Here is a 24,128-nt window from a genome sequence, read left to right as displayed (position 1 = left end):
TGAAAATGTTTAACTCTCAACTGTGATAATATAGATTTGAAATTATTATTTTTTAATAAATTTACTGTCCCTAGTCAAATATTTTCGTAATAGTCTAACATGTTACTTCCTTAATAGACTTTTCAAGTTTAGTTCCCACCACTACTATTTACTATCTGGAGATATGTCTCACTGCTGCTGCTCGTACTACTACTAATAATAACAATAAGAAGAAGAAGAAGAGGAGGAGGAGGACTTTCTTTCCATTAGACCCCTAAATAATTCAAATCCTAAACCCCTGTTCTATTAACATCAACCAAGTGAGGTCGTGCAATGGTTAGCACACTGGACTTGCATTCTGGAGGATGACGGTTTAATCCCGTGTCCGGCTATCCTGATTTAGGTTTTCCATAATTTCCCTAGATCACTTCAGGCAAATGCCGGTATGGTTCCTTTGAAAGGGAACGGCCGATTTCTTTCCCCATCCTTCCCTAATCCGTTTGCTCCGTCGCTAATGACCTCATTGTCAACGGAACGTTAAACACTAATTTACTCCTCCTACACTATTAACATCAGTTTTATGTCGAGAACATGTTCTTTTAATGTAAATTTTTATTTAAAAAGAAAGATAATAGCATTATATGTCTAATCTGAAGGGAGAAAGGGATCATTTGCAAAAGTCTGCTTCTTGCTACTGAACTGATGATTTAAACACAAATTAATATTTACTATGTGAGGGATTATGAAATTTGGGCACGGAACATTTCTGAAGAAAGAGAGGACATATCAGATCCACCATAGAAGAACAAAGACAATTAAAGAACATACTGCTCAAATATTCATTATAATTTGTCTCTTACTGAATAATTATGTGTTACCTAAGTATTGACACTTGTTATCAGTGTACTGTTAAGAAAATTGGGAGATATTTCTAGGCTCTTGTTTGCAATCTTGGCCTTCAAACTACATTTAATTCTCAAAAAATATTAGTAGTGTCACACAAAGTAAAATATGAGATTAACCGACTACAAATGGATGAATGAGCAATGTGGATTCAGTTACATGTTGACTGATGATAATCATCCAACAAAAAGTGATCATCTTATTTTCAAGCAATGGAAATTCGGGCTGTTATAACAGGACAGATTGCTAATCACAACATAGAGAAGGCACTGAACTGCAGACAGACACATTTAAAAGAAGGCTGTCGTATATGCAACAGTCTACTTTTAAATGTGCCTGTCTGCTGCCAACACCACCTCTATGTGGTGAGCATACAACTTGTAAACAATGGTGTCGGCAGTGGCTTTGTGTGTGTGTGTGTGTTCTACGTCTGGTGAGGGCTTAGTCCAACAGCTAATAATATCTAGCAGTCTCTTTTGATTGTATGTAAACTGAAGGTGGAAGGAAAGGACTTATCAATGTCAGTTTCTTCAGGACACCACGCAGTAATATAATTTTGTAACTTCTCTCTCTCCAGTCATTGCTTCGTCTACATGGTGAGTAACAATTTATCCTTTTCATATTGTTGTTACAAATAGAGAAGAGTTAGGGAGGAAAAGCACTGCTTCATTCCTCCATTAGCACAGGACACATCAATCTCTTAAGCTACAAAGCACAATGAAAATATCTAACCTGCTGCTACCGTTTTTCATCAGGTAAGTGTGTTGTTACTAAGAAGATAGCTAACACAAAAGCAACCGTGTAACAAAATGAACTGTGCATTGTTTTATGTACAGACAGTGAATACAGTGAAACCCATATTTTGCATTTTTATGCAGTCCAGACTTGAAAAACGCAAAATTGAGGAAAACAGAACTGAGGAAAATGTTAAAACCCCCAAAATACGAGTAAATACACATGTAATTGACATATATTATTAAAACTGTAAAACTCTCCAATAAATTGTATACAATATATATAAGTGAGTAAAATTAAGTGTACAATACAATGTTTATGGAATAATTTGTGGTACTGAATTTCATCAGATCGATGTGTAACACCAACTAAAAGCTTGCCAAAAAATCGAAATTGGTACCTGGGTACAACATGATCGAGCTATTTTCTGACCACACCGTCAAAACAGCATTTTTAAGAGATCATTCCCTTAAACTCACTCAGAAGAAAGCAAAAATTGATGAACATAGTGAATTAAACCCAAAGCTGTGAACCACGGTGAAGGGCATTGGAATCTAACATGTGGGGGCATGTGTTTTCCTTCTATAGCCAATGGCAGAGGAGCATACTCTGGGGACCTCTAGTGTATTGCTTGCAAACTTTTCCTTGTTTACTGTGCTGAGTAGTCGAAGTGGAGCATACTGTGGTATTGCCAACATGCGCCATTTGCACTTCGAACTCGTCACTTGCTGTGGTGTAAAAGCACATATATACACACACACACGCTTTCCTTCACATGTGGCACTTATTTATAGCAATGATTTCAGTATTTCTCTGTCCCATCAACCCACATTTATAACAATCTCTCTGCCATCACAATGCGTTAAACACCACTGAGAACTGCAATAACTGTTCACTAAACATATCCTGTAATGTGCTGCTGCACATAGCAAATGGAGTGGCTTACGTTAGCTGCAGTCAGCAGAAGCACAATACATTCTGGATTCTGTTAACAGGCTTCACACAGAACTACTGTAACTGATTCACAGTAGTGAAGGGCGTTCGAGGTATAACTGTATAAATTAAAAGTAAGTGGAATTTGTTGTCACTCCATTTGCTGACATCAATCACATCAGGCATACTTTGGAACAAGCCGCCAAGTAAACTTGCTGTTTGTCACTCTATATGCTGGAAGCCACTGAATTGGCATATTTCACAGTCTTCAGTTTATTTCACCACGTAGCCTATAATATTTTGCTATTTCTGAGGTGAACACAAAATGAAAGAACCCTCAAAACTGCATGTTTGAAGGTATTATTTGTGGCAGTAGTGTGTTGGGAATTGGCTCAATGACCTCGTACATCATTAGCAAAAGTGATAGTCTTTTCAATAACATACCCTACAGGTTACATCATTTGACATTACGTTGTTGTTGTTGTTGTTGTTGTTGTTGTTGTGGTCTTCAGTCCTGAGACTGGTTTGATGCAGTTCTTCATGCTACTCTATCCTGTGCAAGCTTCTTCATCTCCCAGTACCTACTGCAGCCTTCATCCTTCTGAATCTGCTTAGTGTATTCATCTCTTGGTCTCCCTCTACGATTTTTAACCCTCCACGCTGCCCTCCAATACTAAATTGGTGATCCCTCGCTGTCTCAGAACATGTCCTACCAACTGATCCCTTCTTCTAGTCAAGTTGTGCCACATGCTCTTCTTCACTCCAATTCTATTCAATACCTCCTCATTAGTTATGTGATCTACCCATCTAATCTTCAGCATTCTTCTGTAGCACCACATTTCAAAAGCTTCTATTCTCTTTTTGTCTAAACTATTTATCGTCCACGTTTCACTTCCATACATGGCTACACTCCGTACAAATACTTTCAGAAACGACTTCCTGACATTTAAATCTATACTCGATGTTAACAAATTTCTCTTCTTCAGAAACGCTTTCCTTGCGATTGCCAGTCTACATTTTATATCCTCTCTATTTTGACCATCATCAGTTATTTTGCTCCCCAAATAGCAAAACTCATTTACTACTTTAAGTGTCTCGTTTCCTAATCGGATTCCGTTAGCATCACACGATTTAATTCGACTACATTCCATTATCGTTGTTTTGCTTTTGTTGATGTTCATCTTATACCCTCCTTTCAAGACACTGTCCATTCCCTTCAGCTGCTCTTCCAAGTCCTTTGCTGTCTCTGACAGAATTACAATGTCATCGGTGAACCTCAAAGTTTTTATTTCTTCTCCATGGATTTTAATACCTACTCCGAACTTTTCTTTTGTTTCCTTTATTGCTTGCTCAATATATAGATTGAATAACATCGGGGATAGGCTACAACCCTGTCTTACTCCTTTCCCAACCACTGCTTCCCTTTCATACCCCTCGACTCTTATAACTGCCATCTGCTTTCTGTACAAATTGTAAATAGCCTTTCGCTCCCTGTATTTTACCCCTGCCACCTTCAGAATTTGAAAGAGAGTATTCCAATCAACATTGTCAAAAGCTTTCTCTAAGTCTACAAATGCTAGAAACATAGGCTTGCCTTTCCTTAATCTTTCTTCTAAGATAAGTCGTAGGGTCAGTATTGCCTCACGTGTTCCAACATTTCTACGGAATCCAAACTGATCTTCCCCGAGGTCCGCTTCTACCAGTTTTTCCATTCGTCTGTAAAGAATTCGCATTAGTATTTTACAGCTGTGACTTATTAAACTGATAGTTCTGTAATTTTCACATCTGTCAACACCTGTTTTCTTTGGGATTGGAATTATTATATTCTTCTTGAAGTCTGAGGGAATTTCGCCTGTCTCATAAATCTTGCTCACCAGATGGCAGAGTTTTGTCACAACTAGCTCTCCCAAGGCTGTCAGTAGTTCTACTGGAATGTTGTCTACTCCGGGGGCCTTGTTTCGACTCAGGTCCTTCAGTGCTCTGTCAAACTCTTCACGCAGTATCATATCTCCCATTTCATCTTCATCTACATCCTCTTCCATTTCCATAATATTGTCCTCAAATACATCGCCCTTGTATAGGCCCTCCATGTACTCCTTCCACCTTTCTGATTTCCAGTCCGCAGCTCGTGGTCATGCGGTAGCGATCTCGCTTCCCACGCCCGGGTTTGATTCCCGGCGGGGTCAGGGATTTTCTCTGCCTCGTGATGACTGGGTGTTGTGTGCTGTACTTTAGTTCGGTTTAAGTAGTTCTAAGTTCTAGGGGACTGATGTCCATAGATGTTAAGTCCCATAGTGCTCAGAGCCATTTGAACCATTTTTTCTGCTTTCCCTTCTTTGATTAGAACTGGGTTTCCATCAAAGCTATTGACATTCATGCAAGTGGTTCTCCTTTCTCCAAAGGTCTCTAATTTTCCTGTAGGCAGTATCTATCTTACCCCTAGTGAGATAAGCCTCTACATCCTTACATTTGTCCTCTAGCCATCCCTGCTTAGCCATTTTGCACTTCCTGTCGATATCATTTTTGAGATGTTTGTATTCCTTTTTGCTTGCTTCATTTACTGCATTTTTATATTTTCACCTTTCATCAATTAAATTTAATATTTCTTCTGTTACCCAAGGATTTCTACTAGCCCTCGTCTTTTTACCTATTATATCGTCTGCTGCCTTCACTATTTCATTCCTCAAAGCTACCCATTCCTCTTCTACTGTATTTCTTTCCCCCATTCCTGTCAATTGTTCCCTTATGCTCTCCCTGAAACTCTGTACAACCTCTGGTTCTTTCAGTTTATCCAGGTCCCATCTCCTTACATTCCCACCTTTTTGCAGTTTCTTCAATTTTAATCTACAGTTCATAACCAATAGATTGTGGTCAGAGTCCACATCTACCCCTGGAAATGTCTTACAATTTAAAACCTGGTTTCTAAATCTCTGTCTTATCATTATATAATCTATATGATACCTTTCAGTATCTCCAGGGTTCTTCCATGTATACAATCTTCTTTCATGATTCTTGAACCAAGTGTTAGCTATGATTAAGTTATGCTCAGCGCAAAATTCTACCAGGCGGCTTCCTCTTTCATTTCTTAGCCCCAATCCATATTCACCTACTATGTTTCCTTCTCTCCCTTTTCCTACTCTCGCGTTCCAGTCACCCATGACTATTAAATTTTTGTCTCCCTTCACTACCTGAATAATTTCTTTTCTCTCATCATACATTCCATCAATTTCTTCATCATCTGCAGAGCTAGTTGGCATATAAACTTGTACTACTGTAGTAGGCATGGGCCTCGTGTCTATCTTGGCCACAATAATGCGTTCACTACGCTATTTGTAGTAGCTTACCCGTATTCCTATTTTTTTGTTCATTATTAAACCTACTCCTGCATTACCCCTATTTGATTTTGTATTTACAACCCTGTATTCAACTGACCAGAAGTCTTGTTCCTCCAGCCACCGAACTTCACTAATTCCCACTATATCTAACTTTAACCTATTCATTTCCCTTTTTAAATTTTCTAACCTACCTGCCCGATTAAGGGATTTGACATTCCACACTCCGATCCATAAAGCGCCAGTTTTCTTTCTCCTGATAACGACGTCCTCTTGAGTAGTCCCCGCCCGGAGATCCGAATGGGGGACTATTTTACCTCTGGAATATTTTACCCAAGAGGACGCCAACATCATTTAATCATACAGTAAAGCTGCATGCCCTCGGGAAAAATTACGACTGTAGTTTCCCCTTCCTTTCAGCCGTTCGCAGTACCAGCACAGCAAGGCCATTTTGGTTAGTGTTACAAGGCCAGATCAGTCAGTCATCCAGACTGTTGCCCCTGCAACTACTGAAAAGGCTGCTGCCCCTCTTCAGGAACCACACGTTTGTCTGGCCTCTCAACAGATACCCCTCCATTGTGGTTGCACCTACGGTACGGCTATCTGTATCATTGAGGCACGCAAGCCTCCCCACCGACGGCAAGGTCCATGGTTCATGGGGGGTTGACATTACGAGTGCTGGTAAAATTACTACCTAGGAGGAGGATAATGGGATTCTCGCACCAACTTTAATTTATAGCTCTAGGCTGTTTATACTTAATAATGCAGTACTTTAGGAATTTGGAATGTTTCGTAGAATAAGGTTTGTAAACTTATTGTGTGTGTGGTGTGGTGTGGTAGCTGTGCTGGCAGTTGGGTCAGGTAGTAAGTCGCCAGCCAATAAGAGCTCACTGGCCCAAAACAGCTGATGTTTCCTCGAGTCTGATCAAGCATATTCGTCAAGACTCAGTTTTTCAATATAGAAGGTTAATTTAGAAGGCTGACGATCAATAGTGTTGCTGAATAAAGTACACTGGAAATACATGCGAAAATATGAGACTGAGTTACAAGTGGCACAAGAAAAGGTGGTGGCTGGGCCCCTTCATCATGTATTGGCTTGGTCCAGAACACTTCATGTCGACTGTCCCACTGTCCTCATTGCTGCCACAACCTAACAGTAGTTATATCATAACTGAGTGGTGAAGCTGAACATTGCAGGTTGTGTTGACAATGCCGATTGTGAATTACGTCAGCATTTCCTCTCTCAAGTCTCCCCTCTCTGCAATCGCCTAAAATATTCCTGCAACTCTGCCACCACCCATAGTGTGAACTGTGTCTTTTGTGCCACTTATGAGTCGGTCAGTCAGTCGCATCAAATGCCTATAGGAAGAAAATGAGACGAAGTCAAGCGAGACGTCGAGCAAGAACATAGAACTAAGGTAAACCTTACTAGGAAAAAACATGCAAGCAGGGACTTTTTAGCATTGATCTTATCGGATTTTCACAGAGGCTGCAAATTTTTGGTGCAGTATTGCAAAAAAATGAAAAACTGGAGTTCTGCTGCATCTTTATGGTAGTGTTCTCTTAGCATTTAAAGCATAAAATGTAAATTTCTATTTCACATTTTCCATTACACAAAATTTTACTTGTTAGTGCAAGATTTATTGCATTTAGTCTATTGTGTTAGTTTTTCCCTTCTTAATTGAATTAATTAGCCACAAGCTACACCATACAGCGAGCTCAAATATACATAAAATATACAGGTACCGATAAAGAATCCATGTTGGAAATACTTGTTCATTTGCATGCACACACACTTGGACAGAACACGCATAGTCACTGACCACTAGTTATGGAACACTTTTGTGCAGTCCACCGTCAGTGATACGTTGGGCTTAGATCGGCAACAGTGAATCAGTACATCACGAAGAAAAGTCTGTGATCCTGTGTTGCTAATAAAGCCATCAGGCAAGTTGTCAATGGCTGACCAAGCTGCAAAAGTTCTTTCACATTGTTTGGGGCAGCCAAACACAAAAATTCACCTGCATCCTCTTCTTCTCCGAAAGAGCAGAAACATGTGTATGTGATGCACAGCCTGTGAAGATGTTTATGGAAACACCTATGGTTAAATATGAGTCTACTAGAGGGGCCCAAGCATCAAATTTGTATGAGATTTCGTGGAACAGCAGCTGATGGGGGAATTATTGTGTACTTCTTGCCTTTGTCTCTTGTTGTTTCCTCCCATTCCCAAGCAAGTCTTCTATCATGCATCTGTGTAGGACATACCAGTCATTATTTGGACATATCAGTAATCTGTACTTGGGATTGCAGTCCAGGTGGTACATAATGTCACAGTAACTTCTTTGGTGAAGTGGCTAACAGCTTCATTGTCAGTGAACTCACAGTGCGATTTCTCCTAAGCGAAATTAATGGAAAGTCCTTCTTAATGCATAAATTGCAGCACTTCGATAATCCTGTATACATGGGGCTTTCAGTCACACAGGTGCTAAAATTTTTAAGTACTTTCAGACCCAATAAACAGCCACTGGTAGAAAGTATAGAGGTGCTGTCATCTCTGAGCAGAAACAAAGTGCTTCTAGTGTCACAACAAGTTCCACTGTCGTGAAACTTGCCTGTGTTAGTAATCTGAATCGCTCAGGCTTCTGCATACATGGTACGCAATACATGATTCCAAATGTTTACTCTTTTTGAACTCATCAGTATAGGCATCCTAAAAAATGTGCCGAAGTTTTGTTCACCTTGGCCCAGTTTTGTGAAAATGGGATACTACAACTGTTTATTCTAGGTGCTCTAAAGGTCTTCCTTGAAATATCTCTAGTGTCTGAACACACTTGGACTAGAGGAGAAAGAGTTCTAGTGATCTAGAAGTGTCCAGTTAAGCACTGTATGGTTAGGTTTGAGGCACTCACTCTCACATTGTTGGATCATACTGATTCCTTTCAAACAGAAATTTGGCACAGTGACACAACGGAACAGATGGACTGAAAGTTCATGTGCTTCAACAAAGAGTGCACTGGTAGGGGTGGAGTAAATTGTATCCAATCCAAACGAGTTCCCAGTGCGTGTAAACGAGTTCCCAGTGTGTGTGTGTGTGTGTGTGTGTGTGTGTGTTTCTGATAAAGGCCTTGTTGACTGAAAGCTCACTTTCTGACAGTCTTTGTTCAGCCTATCTGTGACTTACCCCTTTCATAATATTTTTACATTCCATCCTGGATTTTCCATTGTTTAATTTATTAATTCTGTTGAAGTAATTGCATGCATGTACCATTTTAGTTCCACCTTCACCAAGTTCCTGGCATTTAGTCCTGTGAGGCTGCTTAAACTGACTTTTTCAGTCATGACTTCTATTTGCTGAAACACTACGATGACAGAAGACATACTGAAAACTACAGCTCTTGTTGCTGTCATCAATAAAAGTATTAATTTGATGCAGCTCTCCACACTAGTGTATCTCATGCAAGTCTTTTCATATCTGCATACCTACTGCACCCTACATCCATTTAAACCTGTCTACTGTATTCCAACCTTGGCCTCCCTACATATTTTTTCTCTCACACACTTCCCTCTATTACCAAACAGACTATTCCTTGGTGCCTCAGGGATTATCCTACCAACCCAATCCTTCACTTCATCAAGTTGCATGATACAGCTCTTTTCCCCACAATTCCATTCATTATTGCTTCATTAGTTATCTGATCTATCCATAATCGTCAGCACTCTTCACATCTACATCTATACTCCACAAGCTACCTTATGGTGAGTGGTAGAGAATACTTCGTGTGCCACTGTCACTTCTCCCCCTTCTTTGACAGCTCAGATCTCTCTATTTTCACCTTCGTGGTCTTTTTGAGAGATATACATAGGAGGAAGCACATTATTGGCTCAGTCTTCTAGAAATAGTACGCTCTAACCATAACCTTGGTGCAGAACTCTTCTCTTGCAACACCTGTCATTGGAATGACCGAGAATCTCTGTGATCCTTTCGCACTTATTAAATGAACCAGTAATGAAACATGCTGTTCTCTTATAAATCCTCTCTACCTCTCCTAACAATCATATTTTGTGCAGGTCTCAGACTAATGAGTGATAGTGAAGTATTGGTCAAAGGAGGTTTTTTAAGCACCACATTTTGAAAGCTTTGATTCTCTTCATTCTATACAATATGGTGTCCACACTTTGCTTCTACAGAATGCTACACTCCAAATACTTTCAGAAAATACTTCCTAGCTAACACTTGCAATGTAACCAAATTTTCAGGAAAGCTTTTCTTACTACAGCCAGTTTACATTTAATATCAACTATACATCTGACATTAAATAGTTGGAGTGTAAAGGTAACAACTCACTGAATAGCGAAGTGAGTTTGTATCTTTACTCTTAAATTATTTACATTACACCAGGACTTTCGTTGCTGTATTTATACTTCAGTTGTCAGTTTTTTGTATTTTTTTCCCATTGCAAGAAACAAAGCTCATCTGTTATTTCTAGCGTTAATTTTCTAATTTGACTCCCTCAGCATCACCTAATATGAGTACAATCCATTGTCCTTGTATTACTTTTGTTGGTGTTTATCTTATAACTTCTTTTCAAGAAATTATCCATTCAACTTATCTTCCAAGTCCTCTGCCCTATCTCCAACAATTACAATGTCATCGGCAAACCTCAAAGCTTTCACTTTTTCTTCCTAAACCATAGCTGCTTTCCCGAATTTCTCCCTACTTTCCTTTACAGTTTACTCAATGGACAGAACAGAATACATGAGGGATAGATTAGAAGCCTGTCACACTTCCCTTCTCAATTAATGACTTCCTCTCGTGCCTTCAACTCTTAGAACTGCAGTCTGCTTACCTCATGGGATCAAAAGAGACCAATAAACAATGATGACTTGACAAATATTATGTTTTAATGTTGGATGCTTACGTACCTGTAAATGTTGGTTATCATATTTCAGTTGATCCACTCTAAGCTTGGCACTCTGACGTTTTTGAATTGGCTCTTTATACACCAAAAGATCTAAACGCTCACAGTTCCTGCAAATAAATTAATTCTCTGCTAGAGCAACAAACATTAACGTGATAAGCAACCTTAAAGGTTTGGGTTGTTTTATTCGATCTCAGCAATGCATTTTTATAAATATTAACTAACTTAACAACACAAAAAAACCAGCAGTGACAAAGAACGGTACTAAGTTACACAACCGTATTCTACTCACCAGGAACTGCACTGCAGTTTCATTACATAATTCATTTTAGATAATATGCAATGCAATAAAGTATAACAAAAGGATACACTACTAGTAAACAGATTTAAATTTATTAAATAACTATGTTACATCAATACAGTTATTTCAGATTATGGTCATGTAGCTATCACAAGACATTTTCCTAACTTCACAAATTTATAATTTCAAAAGTATTCTACAGCTAACATAGTGTACTTTTGTACTATTTCAGAGAATGTGTGTAGATTGTAACACAAAATTGATAAATTTACAAGTTTATTTGCAGTTGTTGTCTACAAAGTGGTGAAATGGGTCTTACACAAACACCAGAAAAATTATAGCGCACCTCAAAACCTATTTGCAGTAGACACTATTACAGTCCACAGATGTTCTCTTGTCTTATGCAGTTGAGAGTGCACAAGCCCTTGTGTGTGTCCCAAAACCAGGAGTCACAGGGTTTGAGATGGCAAAACAACAGGTCTGTTGCATTCAGTCCAATGTCTGCTATAATGTTCATTGAGATAGTGATTCACTGGATGCTGAAAGTGTGTAAGGACAATCATAATGATTCCTGTCCAAACAATGATTAAGAGCTAATACTGAAAACGGACCTTCATTATAGCAAGCGGAATTGTGTTAGCCCAGATATGGTAATTGTAAAAGTTGAAGTGGCATTTCTAGTAAATTAGTTTGTGCTTTGCTTGTACTCTGCTGTATCTGTGATGTGACAATTCAGAACCCAACCTCAGAATACTCTCCAGTGCTGAAAATCAAGGCCTAGGTTCGGCCCTTATGTATGTTCTTTATGAAGATAACTGTGATAATGGTGTACAACTAATTTGCAAGTATTTGTATCTCGTTAGTCTTCCAAAGTTTGTAAAACTGTCTCCTCCACTGTAATGGTCCTATAATGTTGTAGCCTACCAGCACTGAGCATCAGAAATGCATAGAGACTAGTTTCTGTCAAACACTATTTTGACACATCTTACAAAATGATCTCAGCAATATGTTGCAATTAGAATTAGTTTTATTTTTAAGTGAAATTCCACTGCACCACAGTATCAACAACAATTATGAATTGCCTTGAATAGAATGTACATATTACGTATATGTTTAGTGAGGCATGCTTTCACTTTTATTTACTAAACGATCAGACTTGTATAAAGAGACTTTAGCTTTATATCTAACAATTGCATCTTGGGCATCAATTCATTGTTCGTAAATCTTTTTTATGTTAGTGTTTTCATTTGATTTTCACAGGAGTGCAATCACATGAAAGTAGACAAAAGAAGAAGCAGAACAGAAAACTATAGTCTGCCTAAAATGTTGCTACATCTGACAACCTTTTTTCCCACTGAAAGCAGTTTAACAGTTAAAAACACATTCATCATCAAGAAAGACATGCCAGCTGTTTAATACATCCAGTCATAATTTTCTTACCAATAACCATTCATCAATAATACACTCCTGGAAATTGAAATAAGAACACCGTGAATTCATTGTCCCAGGAAGGGGAAACTTTATTGACACATTCCTGGGGTCAGATACATCACATGATCACTCCGACAGAACCACAGGCACATAGACACAGGCAACAGAGCATGCACAATGTCGGCACTAGTACAGCGTGTATCCACCTTTCGCAGCAATGCAGGCTGCTATTCTCCCATGGAGACGATCGTACAGATGCTGGATGTAGTCCTGTGGAACGGCTTGCCATGCCATTTCCACCTGGCGCCTCAGTTGGACCAGCGTTCGTGCTGGACGTGCAGACCGCGTGAGACGACACTTCATCCAGTCCCAAACATGCTCAATGGGGGACAGATCCGGAGATCTTGCTGGCCAGGGTAGTTGACTTACACCTTCTAGAGCACGTTGGGTGGCACGGGATACATGCGGACGTGCATTGTCCTGTTGGAACAGCAAGTTCCCTTGCCGGTCTAGGAATGGTAGAACGATGGGTTCGATGACGGTTTGGATGTACCGTGCACTATTCAGCGTCCCCTCGACGATCACCAGTGGTGTACGGCTAGTGTAGGAGATCGCTCCCCACACCATGATGCCAGGTGTTGGCCCTGTGTGCCTCGGTCGTATGCAGTCCTGATTGTGGCGCTCACCTGCACGGCGCCAAACACGCATACGACCATCATTGGCACCAAGGCAGAAGCGACTCTCATCACTGAAGACGACACGTCTCCATTCGTCCCTCCATTCACGCCTGTCGCGACACCACTGGAGGCGGGCTGCACGATGTTGGGGCGTGAGCGGAAGACGGCCTAACGGTGTGCGGGACCGTAGCCCAGCTTCATGGAGACGGTTGCGAATGGTCCTCGCCGATACCCCAGGAGCAACAGTGTCCCTAATTTGCTGGGAAGTGGCGGTGCGGTCCCCTACGGCACTGCGTAGGATCCTACGGTGTTGGCGTGCATCCGTGCGTCGCTGCGGTCCAGTCCCAGGTCGACGGGCACGTGCACCTTCCGCCGACCACTGGCGACAACATCGATGTACTGTGGAGACCTCACGCCCCACATGTTGAGCAATTCGGCGGTACGTCCACCCGGCCTCCTGCATGCCCACTATACGCTCTCGCTCAAAGTCCGTCAACTGCACATACGGTTCACGTCCACGCTGTCGCGGCATGCTACCAGTGTTAAAGACTGCGATGGAGCTCCGTATGCCACGGCAAACTGGCTGACACTGACGGCAGCGGTGCACAAATGCTGCGCAGCTAGCGCCATTCGACGGCCAACACCGCGGTTCCTGGTGTGTCCACTGTGCCGTGCGTGTGATCATTGCTTGTACAGCCCTCTCGCAGTGTCCGGAGCAAGTATGGTGGGTTTGACACACCGGTGTCAATGTGTTCTTTTTTCCATTTCCAGGAGTGTATTCAGAGATTTGACATGGATTATAAAGTGTTTTATGACCTACAAACAATGGCTTATCACTACACAGCTCTTCAATGTGGCTTGTGTGTGTGCGTGTGACCCTGTACCAAATACAATTAATAGGGGATATTCAACATATACAGAGAAAAGCACCACAAATGGTCACAGATTAGTTTGAGCCATGAGAGAGTGTGACAGATGTTTAACAAACTGAATGGCACACTCTTGAAGGTAGCCATAAACTATCCTGAGAATGTCTACTAACAAAGTTTCAGAACCGGCTTTAAATGATGACTCCAGGAACACACAGCAACCCCCTATGTATCACTCACTTAGGGATAGTGAGGATAAGATTAAAATAATTACTGCATGCACAGATGCATTCAAACAATCATTCGTCCCTCGCTCCTTATGTGAATGAAACAGGAAGAAACCCTAATATGTGGTACTATGGGACATACCCTCTTCCATGCACTTCTCAGTAGTTTGCAGAGTACAGATGTAAGATGCAGATGCACATGCTGAGATGTTTTAGTTTGATTGTCAACATTACTTCACACAATATTCTTACTGCTTACTTCTGATTTATACAGAAGATAATTCCATACGATAACAAGGAGTGAAAATGAGTAAAACTCTTGTTTATCAGATCAACGTAAGGAGAGACTTCTAAGAGTAAAATATAATGAGCCGAGCAACTTTATTAGTTTACCTTTTTGTTGGCTCTGTTTTAACTCTCAAGTTGTTAAGAGAGATGACCTGAGCTATTGATAGATTACAAAGCTAGTTTAAGGGAATGCGCATCAAGTTAGCACAAGTTTATTAATATTCTGCTAGAAACAAAAAACTTAAGAGAAAACCTCAGTTCACTAGTATTGAGTTCTAATCACCAAAAATCAATTGGGATGCTTACAGCTTTGTAAGAAGACAGATATAGAAGACGGATACATTAATGTAATAAAGACAATGTACAGAGGACACAATTGAAGAATTAGAACACCAATGGGGAACTCTGAATACTTCGAAATAAGACAAGGACTTAAACAAGGAAGTATTCTATCTCCTGCACTTTTTAATGTTGTTATGAAGGGAGTGAATAATGCAGTTAAAGATATGGTAAAAGAAAAAGACAAAATGATGTTCTTTGCAGATGATATGGTAATATGGGGCAATAAAGAGGTAGATGTACAGTTACAACTTGATGCGTGGAAGGAAATAATGAAAAGGTATGGATTAAAAATAAATAAAGATAAGAGTGAAGTAATAGTATTTGGAAGAGACAGAGGGAGCAACGGAAATATTACTCTGAATGGAGAACCCATCAAAGTGGTAGACAGTTTCACCTATTTAGGGAGTGAAATATCTAGCGATGGAATAATAACCAATGAAATTAATAGGAGGTTACAGAAGGGAGGCAATTTCTACCAAACAATAAAACACCTGATTTGGAATATGGAAATTTCAGAAAAAGCAAAACCCTTATACATAAGAGCTATTACTTCCCTATTGTCACCTATGAAGGAGAAACATTGGCAACGACAGAAAGGGAATGGAGCAGACTGCAAGCAGGGGAAATGAAATTTCTCAGAGCAGTTACGGGTAAAACAAGAATCGACGGAGTAAGGAATGCAGATATTAGAAAGGACCTTAAATAAGAAAGTATGAGAGAAGAAATTGGGGGGGGGGGGGGGAGGAATAAAGGATTAAGATGGTACGGGCATGTCAAAAGGATGCGTGGGCAGAGACTCCCCAAAATTATGGAAGAACTAAAGATAGAAGGAAAAAGACCTAGAGGGTGCCCAAGAACAATGGTGGGAAATATGAGTGAGAATATCTGTGGAAAGGAGAGGTGTGACCTGGCAGCAAGTGGAGGAAGAAAAGTGGTGGGAGGACCGAGCCAAATGGAGAGGACCCATCAGCACCCTGACCCGGCAGTAGCTGGAGTGGGATCTGGATACAGACAGACAGTTTTGTAAGTGGCGGCATGACAAAACATTCTGCACAACATTACTAAATGCCTTCTCTGAAAACTACCTATAACAGACTGTTCATAAACCTACTTATGATGGGAATATAGTGTATCTAATGGCAATGGAAATATCCAACTTCTTTGAGGATGTCCACATTGAAAATGGCATCAGTAACCAGAGGCAATTGTAGCAACAATGATTACTGAAATACAAAGGACAACTAAAATAAGCAGAACAATTTATATGGTCAGTAAACAAGATACAGCAGGCAGTAGTGTCATATCTCAACGAGGAACTTCAATCGTTTAGCTCAAGACATTAGCATGTAGAGGAACTATGTCAAGTTTAAAAGAATAGTTAACCATGCACTGGATAGGTCCATACACAGTAGAACAGGTCATGACTGGAAGACAGTCCATAGTATACAGATACTTTAAAGAAACTTCTAAATAAACAGAGAATACTGCATAATAAGTGTAAAACAAAGCATAGTGCTACAGATAAGAGAGATGCGAATAAAATGGGTTTGTCTGCCAAGAGTCCAATACATGAAACCTTCAATAACTACCATAGTACTATCACAAATGTGTAATGGCTTTTAGTGTTCAGACACTTGTGGGTGGCACAGGAACTTATAATGACGAATATGAGTGGTATTGAGAAACAACTAAATCTGATATAATTGAACAATGTGTAAGATTAGCTTGAACCTAAAATGAAGTACAAAAATGAGTTACAATAATCACAAATTTTGAGGAGGACTGCTGTTCAATAATACAGATGCTGGCATAAATGAAGCAAATGATGCCTTTATCTGTAATGAGGTACTGCCCAAAGAAACTGCATAAATATTCACTCAGATCTTGGTAAGATTTCAAAGTGGTGCAAAGACTGATAACTCGCTTTAAATCTACATCTACATCCATACTCCGCAAGCCACCTGACGGTGTGTAGCAGAGGGTACTTTGAGTACCTCTATCGGTTCTCCCTTCTATTCCAGTCTCGTATTGTCCGTGGAAAGAAAGATTGTCGGTATGCCTCTGTGTGGGCTCTAATCTCTCTGATTTAATCCTCATGGTCTTTTCACGAGATATATGTAGGAGGGAGCAATACACTGCTTGACTCCTCAGTGAAGGTATGTTCTCGAAACTTTAACAAAAACCCATACCGAGCTACTGAGCGTCTCTCCTGCCAGGTCTTCCACTGGAGTTTATCTATCATCTCCGTAATGCTTTTGTGATTACTAAATGATCCTGTAATAAAGCGTGCTGCTCTCCATTGGATATTCTCTATCTCTTCTATCAACCCTATCTGGTATGGATCCCACACTGGTGAGCAATATTCAAGCAGTGGGCGAACAAGTGTACTGTAACCTACTTCCTTTATTTTCGGATTGCATTTCCTTAGGACTCTTCCAATGAATCACAGTCTGGCATCTGGTTTACCAACAATCAACTTTATATGATCATTCCATTTTAAATCACTCCTAATGCCTACTCCCATATAATTTATGGAATTAACTGCTTCCAGTCGCTGACCTGCTATATTGTACCTAAATGATACAGGATCTTTCTTTCTATGTATTCGCAACACATTAGACTTGTCTACATTGAGATTCAATTGCCATTCCGTGCACCATGCTTCAATTCGTTGCAGATCTTCCACTCCACTGCTAGAAGGGGGGCAAGTTCCTTCACATACTCTGTGTACAATCGAACTGTTATCCCGTCAGGTCCAGTGGCCTAGTGCTAGTGCTCCCGTCCGGGATAACGCGCCACTGGCACTGTGAAATATTCTAAGTCCGAAACTACGTCACGCGCTATCGCGCTTCTATAAAAGCCAGCGAGCACCGCGAAGCGGATCACTCGCGCTGCTGCTGCTGCTGCACAGGCAACTGCATTGAACGCTGCCAAGATGCCATACAGAAGGTATTGTCGTCGTTCGAAACACACTATTTACAAAACAATCGAGATCATCGAATTCACAACATCTGCTGCAGACAAGAAGAAGAATACTGCTGCAACTGCACTTGTCGATGGACCATGTATTTTCTGTGGATGTAGACTTAATTTTAGCATTGACATTAACGATACATTTACTCATGGTAATGATTGGCTTACTGTTGCCATTGTACGAGGTGGTACTGGAGTACCTAATGTTCCAGGACTTGAAAGTTTTGTTGATAGAGACATTATTGCCTACCGCACGTATCATATTGGAGAACTTGCAAATAAAGACTTTGGTAAATCTGTGTATATGTCCCCTTCCCCATTGTCTTTGTATACCCGTAATAAGAGGAAAATATCTGTAAACGAATCTGTGTTCATTTGGATGAAAGGAAAAGGTGTATGTGAATATGTAAAGTTTGTTGGTGACTGTACTTTGTATTTTCATAAATAAATTGATCTGTAGCATAGCTGAGAACCGGACAAGGGTACATCTAGAATCTGTCGGCATAGAGTATGTAACAGCATGTTACGTCATCACACTGAGCAGTTGACCTTTGACCCCGCGCCGATAGGCCAGCTGACGCAATCTTGGCAGCGCGCTAGCGGCCTTTAGTCTGTCATATATATAACAAACATACACACAAAATTCAAGCTTTCGCAACAAACTGTTGCCTCATCAGGAAAGAGGGAAGGAGAGCGATAGACGAAAATAGGTGGGTTTTCAGGGAGAGGGTAAGGAGTCATTCCAATCCCGGGAGCGGAAAGACTTACCTTAGGGGGAAAAAAGGACAGGTATACACTCGCACACACACACATATCCATCCACACATACGGACACAAGCAGACATATTTAAAGACAAAGAGTTTGGGCAGAGATGTCAGTCGAGGCAGAAGTGCAGAGGCAAAGAAGTTGTTGAAAGACAGGTGAGGTATGAGTGGCGGCAACTTGAAATTAGCGGAGATTGAGGCCTGGCGGATAACGAGAAGAGAGGATATACTGAAGGGCAAGTTCCCATCTCTGGAGTTCGGATAGGTTGGTGTTGGTGGGAAGTATCCAGATAACCCGGACGGTGTAACACTGTGCCAAGATGTGCTGGCTGTGCACCAAGGCATGTTTAGCCACAGGGTGATCCTCATTACCAACAAACACTGTCTGCCTGTGTCCATTCATGCGAATGGACAGTTTGTTGCTGGTCATTCCCACATAGAATGCATCACAGTGTAGGCAGGTCAGTTGGTAAATCACGTGGGTGCTTTCACACGTGGCTCTGCCTTTGATCGTGTACACCTTCCGGGTTACAGGACTGGAGTAGGTGGTGGTGGGAGGGTGCATGGGAGAGGTTTTGCATCGGGGGCGGTTACAAGGATAGGAGCCAGAGGGTAGGGAAGGTGGTTTGGGGATTTCATAGGGATGAACTAACAGGTTACGAAGGTTAGGTGGATGGCGGAAAGACACTCTTGGCGGAGTGGGGAGGATTTCATGAAGGATGGATCACGTTTCAGGGCAGGATTTGAGGAAGTCGTATCCCTGCTGGAGAGCCACATTCAGAGTCTGGTCCAGTCCCGGAAAGTATCCTGTCACAAGTGGGGCACTTTTGTGGTTCTTCTGTGGGGGATTCTGGGTTTGAGGGGATGAGGAAGTGGCTCTGGTTATTTGCTTCTGTACCAGGTCGGGAGGGTAGTTGCGGGATGCGAAAGCTGTTGTCAGGTTGTTGGTGTAATGATTCAGGGATTCCGGACTGGAGCAGATTCGTTTGCCACAAAGACCTAGGCTGTAGGGAAGGGACCGTTTGATGTGGAATGGGTGGCAGCTGTCATAATGGAGTTACTGTTGCTTGTTGGTGGGTTTGATGTGGACGAACGTGTGAAGTTGGCCATTGGACAGGTGGAGGTCAACGTCAAGGAAAGTGGCATGAGATTTGGAGTAGGACCAGGTGAATCTGATGGAACCAAAGGAGTTGAGGTTGGAGAGGAAATTATGAAGTTCTTCACTGTGAGTCCAGATCATGAAGATGTCATCAATAAATCTGTACCAAACTGTGGGTTGGTAGACTTGGGTAACCAAGAAGGCTTCCTCTAAGCGACCCATGAATAGGTTGGCGTACGAGGGGGCCATCCTGGTACCCATGGCTGTTCCCTTTAATTGTTGGTATGTCTGGCCTTCAAAAGTGAAGAAGTTGTGGGTCAGGATGAAGCTGGCTAAGGTAGTGAAGAAAGAGGTTTTAGGTAGGGTGGCAGGTGATCGGCGTGAAAGGAAATGCTCCATCGCAGCGAGGCCCTGGACGTGCGGAATATTTGTGTATAAGGACGTGGCATCAATGGTTACAAGGATGGTTTCCGGGGGAACAGCCATGGGTGCCAGGATGGCCCCCTCGCACGCTAACCTATTCATGGGTCGCTTAGAGGAAGCCTTCTTGGTTACCCAAGTCTACCAACCCAAAGTTTGGTACAGATTTATTGATGACATCTTCATGATCTGGACTCACTGTGAAGAAGAACTCCAGAATTTCCTCTCCAACCTCAACTCCTTTGGTTCCATCAGATTCACCTGGTCCTACTCCAAATCCCATGCCACTTTCCTTGATGTTGACCTCCACCTGTCCAATGGCCAGCTTCACACGTCCGTCCACATCAAACCCACCAACAAACAACAGTACCTCCATTACGACAGCTGCCACCCATTCCACATCAAACGGTCCCTTCCCTACAGCCTAGGTCTTCGTGGCAAACGAATCTGCTCCAGTCCAGAATCCCTGAAGCATTTCACCAACAACCTGACAACAGCTTTCGCATCCCACAACTACCCTCCCGACCTGTTACAGAAGCAAATAACCAGAGCCACTTCCTCATCCTCTCAAACCCAGAACTTCCCACAGAAGAACCACAAAAGTGCCCCACTTGTGACACGATACTTTCCGGGACTGGATCAGATTCTGAATGTGGCTCTCCAGCAGGGATACGACTTCCTCAAATCCTGCCCTGAAATGAGATCCATCCTTCATGAAATCCTCCCCACTCCACCAAGAGTGTCATTCCGCCATCCACCTAACCTTCGTAACCTCTTAGTTCATCCCTATGAAATCCCCAAACCACCTTCCCTACCCTCTGGCTCCTACCCTTGTAACTGCCCCCGGTGTAAAACCTGTCCCATGCACCCTCCCACCACCACCACCACCACCACCACCACCTACTCCAGTCCTGTAACCCGGAAGGTGTACACGATCAAAGGCAGAGCTACGTGTGAAAGCACCCACGTGATCTACCAACTGACCTGCCTACACTGTGACGCATTCTATGTGGGAATGACCAGCAACAAACTGTCCATTCGCATGAATGGACACTGGCAGACAGTGTTTGTTGGTAATGAGGATCACCCTGTGGCTAAACATGCCTTGGTGCACGGCCAGCACATCTTGGCACAGTGTTACACCGTCCGGCTTATCTGGATACTTCCCACTAACACCAACCTATCCGAACTCCGGAGATGAGAACTTGCTCTTCAGTATATCCTCTCTTCCCGTTATCCACCAGGCCTCAATCTCCACTAATTTCAAGTTACCACCACTCATACCTCACCTGTCTTTCAACAACTTCTTTGCCTCTGCACTTCTGCCTCGACTGACATCTCTGCCCAAACTCTTTGTCTTTAAATATGTCTGCTTGTGTCTGTATACGTGTGGATGGATATGTGTGTGTGTGCGCGAGTGTATACCCGTCCTTTTTTCCCCCCTAAGGTAAGTCTTTCCGCTCCCGGGATTGGAATGACTCCTTACCCTCTCCCTTAAAACCCAAATCCTTTCGTCTTTCCCTCTCCTTCCCTCTTTCCTGACGAAGCAACCGTTGGTTGCGAAAGCTAGAATTTTGTGTGTATGTTTGTGTGTCTGTCGACCTGCCAACACTTTCATTTGGTAAGTCACATCATCTTTGTTTTTTATACACACACACACACACACACACACACACACACACACACACACACACACACACAAAGAAGATGTAATTTACCAAACGAAAGCATTGGTATGTTGATACACACACAAACAATCACACAAAACCAAAATACGGCAAAAAGGCCAAAGTGGTGGGTGTCTTCGTATCTTCATTCTGTTCCATAGATTAAACTTGCCTGGGCCTGAATGCATTAAATCTCTCAGAATAACCCTTTTGTCGGAACACTGTCTTCAAATGTTGTACTTCACTCGACAGGCTCTCAGGATCAGATACACACGTGCTCTATGAATTAACATACGTAATGCACTGCCACATTGTGCAAGATGATCACAGCTCTTGTGGCCTTGCAGATATAGATCTGTATGTGTTGGCTTGCGGTAAATGCTGTGTCCCAAGGTTCCATCTGCTTTCCTTCATATCAAGAAAAGGTGAAGTACCATCTTTTTCCACTTCGATTATGAAGTTTATATTTGGATGGAGCGAATTCAGATGCTGAAAAAATGTAGGTAGAGTGTCAATTCCATGTGGCCACACCACAAATGTATCATACACATACCGCAGAAAAAAAAGAGGGTTTGAGAATGGCTGACTGTAGTGCTTTTTCTTCAAAGTCCTCCACAAAATAATTGGCCACCACAGGAGGAGGGCTTCCCATGGTGACACTGTCCACTTGTTCAAAATATTGGTCTTGAAATAAGAAGTATGTTGAAGTAAGCACGTGTTTGAATAATGCTACTATGTCCTCCTCAAAGTTGTTGCTAATGAGCTCCAAAGAGTCCTGCAAAAGCACCTTTGTAAATAAAGACACAACATCGAAATTTACTAACAGATTCGATGATTGCACTCTTAAGGGTTTTCAGGCGACCTATGAAATCTTCAGAGTTTCGAATGTGATGATCGCACTTGCCTACGAGAGGTCCCAATAGTGATGTCAGGTATTTGGCAACAAAGTAAGTATGTGCTCCTGTGTTACTTACAATGGGATGGAGAGGCACCCCATTCTTATGGATCTTGGGTGGGCCTTAGAGTCTGGGAGGAACTGTAGCCTGTTGACACAAACCCTTAGCGACTTTTGCTGGAATCGAGCTCCTCCTGATGAGTTTCACAGTTTTCCTCGGGATCCTACCTGATGGATCACTTTTTAATTTACTACATACATAATTGTTGAGCAGCTTGCTGTTATATTCTGTGCTTGAGAGAAGCACAGTAGCATTTCTTTTGTCAGCAGGTATGACGACGATGTCTTGGTCTTCTCTCAATTCTTGTAGAGCATTTCCTTCAGCTGAGGTGATGTTAAAGTTGACGAAGCTCGAGCCAAGATGTGGCATCTGTCACGCCTAATCTCTTCGGCAGCATCCTTAGGAAGTTGCTAAACAGCCTGCTCTATTCCACTAATCACATCTCAGACGAGAATGGTTCCTGGTGTAGGTGCAAAATTCAGACCCTTCTCTAGCACCGAAACTGCAGCGTCGTAGAAAGTCTTCTCCATGAGATTAAACACTGTATGCCTTCTTGGCAAGTCTTCTTGCGTTCGGGTTTCAAGCCGATCATATTTACTCAACTGACAAACCTTAGCTTGTCGTTCAGTCCAGTCAGCCGGTGCCCAAGTGGCGCTGTCTACCCAGTTCCAGGATACCGCTGAAAGGTTTGCTGAAATCTTCAGATGGAGTGATAGTAATTGTCTGGACACCAAGCACAATTCTTGACACGTGTAGCGCACACTTTCTCTCACAAGTGCTGCACTCGCCCGTCGTTTAATTCTGACATAGGAGTACCTACTTATTTTGTTGCCAAATACCTGACATCACTATTGGGACTTCTCTTAGGCAAGTGCGATCATCACATTCGAAACTCTGAAGATTTCTTAGGTCACCTGAAAACCCTTAGATTGCAATCATCGAATCTGTTAGTAAGTTTCGATGTTGTGTCTTTATTTACAAAGGTGCCTTTGCAGAACTCTTTGGAGCTCATTAGCAACAACTTTGAGGAGGACATAGTAGCATTATTCAAACATGTGCTTGCTTCAACATACTTCTTATTTCAAGACCAATATTTTGAACAAGTGGACAGTGTCACCATGGGAAGCCCTCCTCCTGTGGTGGCTAATTATTTTATGGAGGACTTTGAAGAAAAAGCACTACAGTCAGCCACTCTCAAACCCGTTGTTTTCTGCAGTATGTGGATATGTTTCTTCAGCATCTGAATTTGCTACATCCGAATATAAACTTCACAATAGAAGTGGAAAAATATGGTACTTTACCTTTTCTTGAT

General features: G+C 41.8%; 1 protein-coding gene across 1 annotated transcript in view; it reads right to left on the bottom strand.

Moving 5' to 3' along the window:
• The window catches only part of LOC124798692 (probable Golgi SNAP receptor complex member 2), a 37,428-nt gene that overhangs the window by 8,194 nt on the left and 5,106 nt on the right, over positions 1-24,128 (bottom strand). The window contains exon 2 of the mRNA XM_047262201.1: positions 10,806-10,911. Coding sequence (XP_047118157.1) covers positions 10,806-10,911 — 106 coding nt within the window. The remainder of the gene's footprint in view (positions 1-10,805; positions 10,912-24,128) is intronic.

The sequence above is a fragment of the Schistocerca piceifrons genome, chromosome 5 (genome assembly GCF_021461385.2).
Source record: "Schistocerca piceifrons isolate TAMUIC-IGC-003096 chromosome 5, iqSchPice1.1, whole genome shotgun sequence".
Lineage (NCBI taxonomy): Eukaryota > Metazoa > Arthropoda > Insecta > Orthoptera > Acrididae > Schistocerca > Schistocerca piceifrons.
This window is presented reverse-complemented; position numbering and strand designations above follow the sequence as displayed.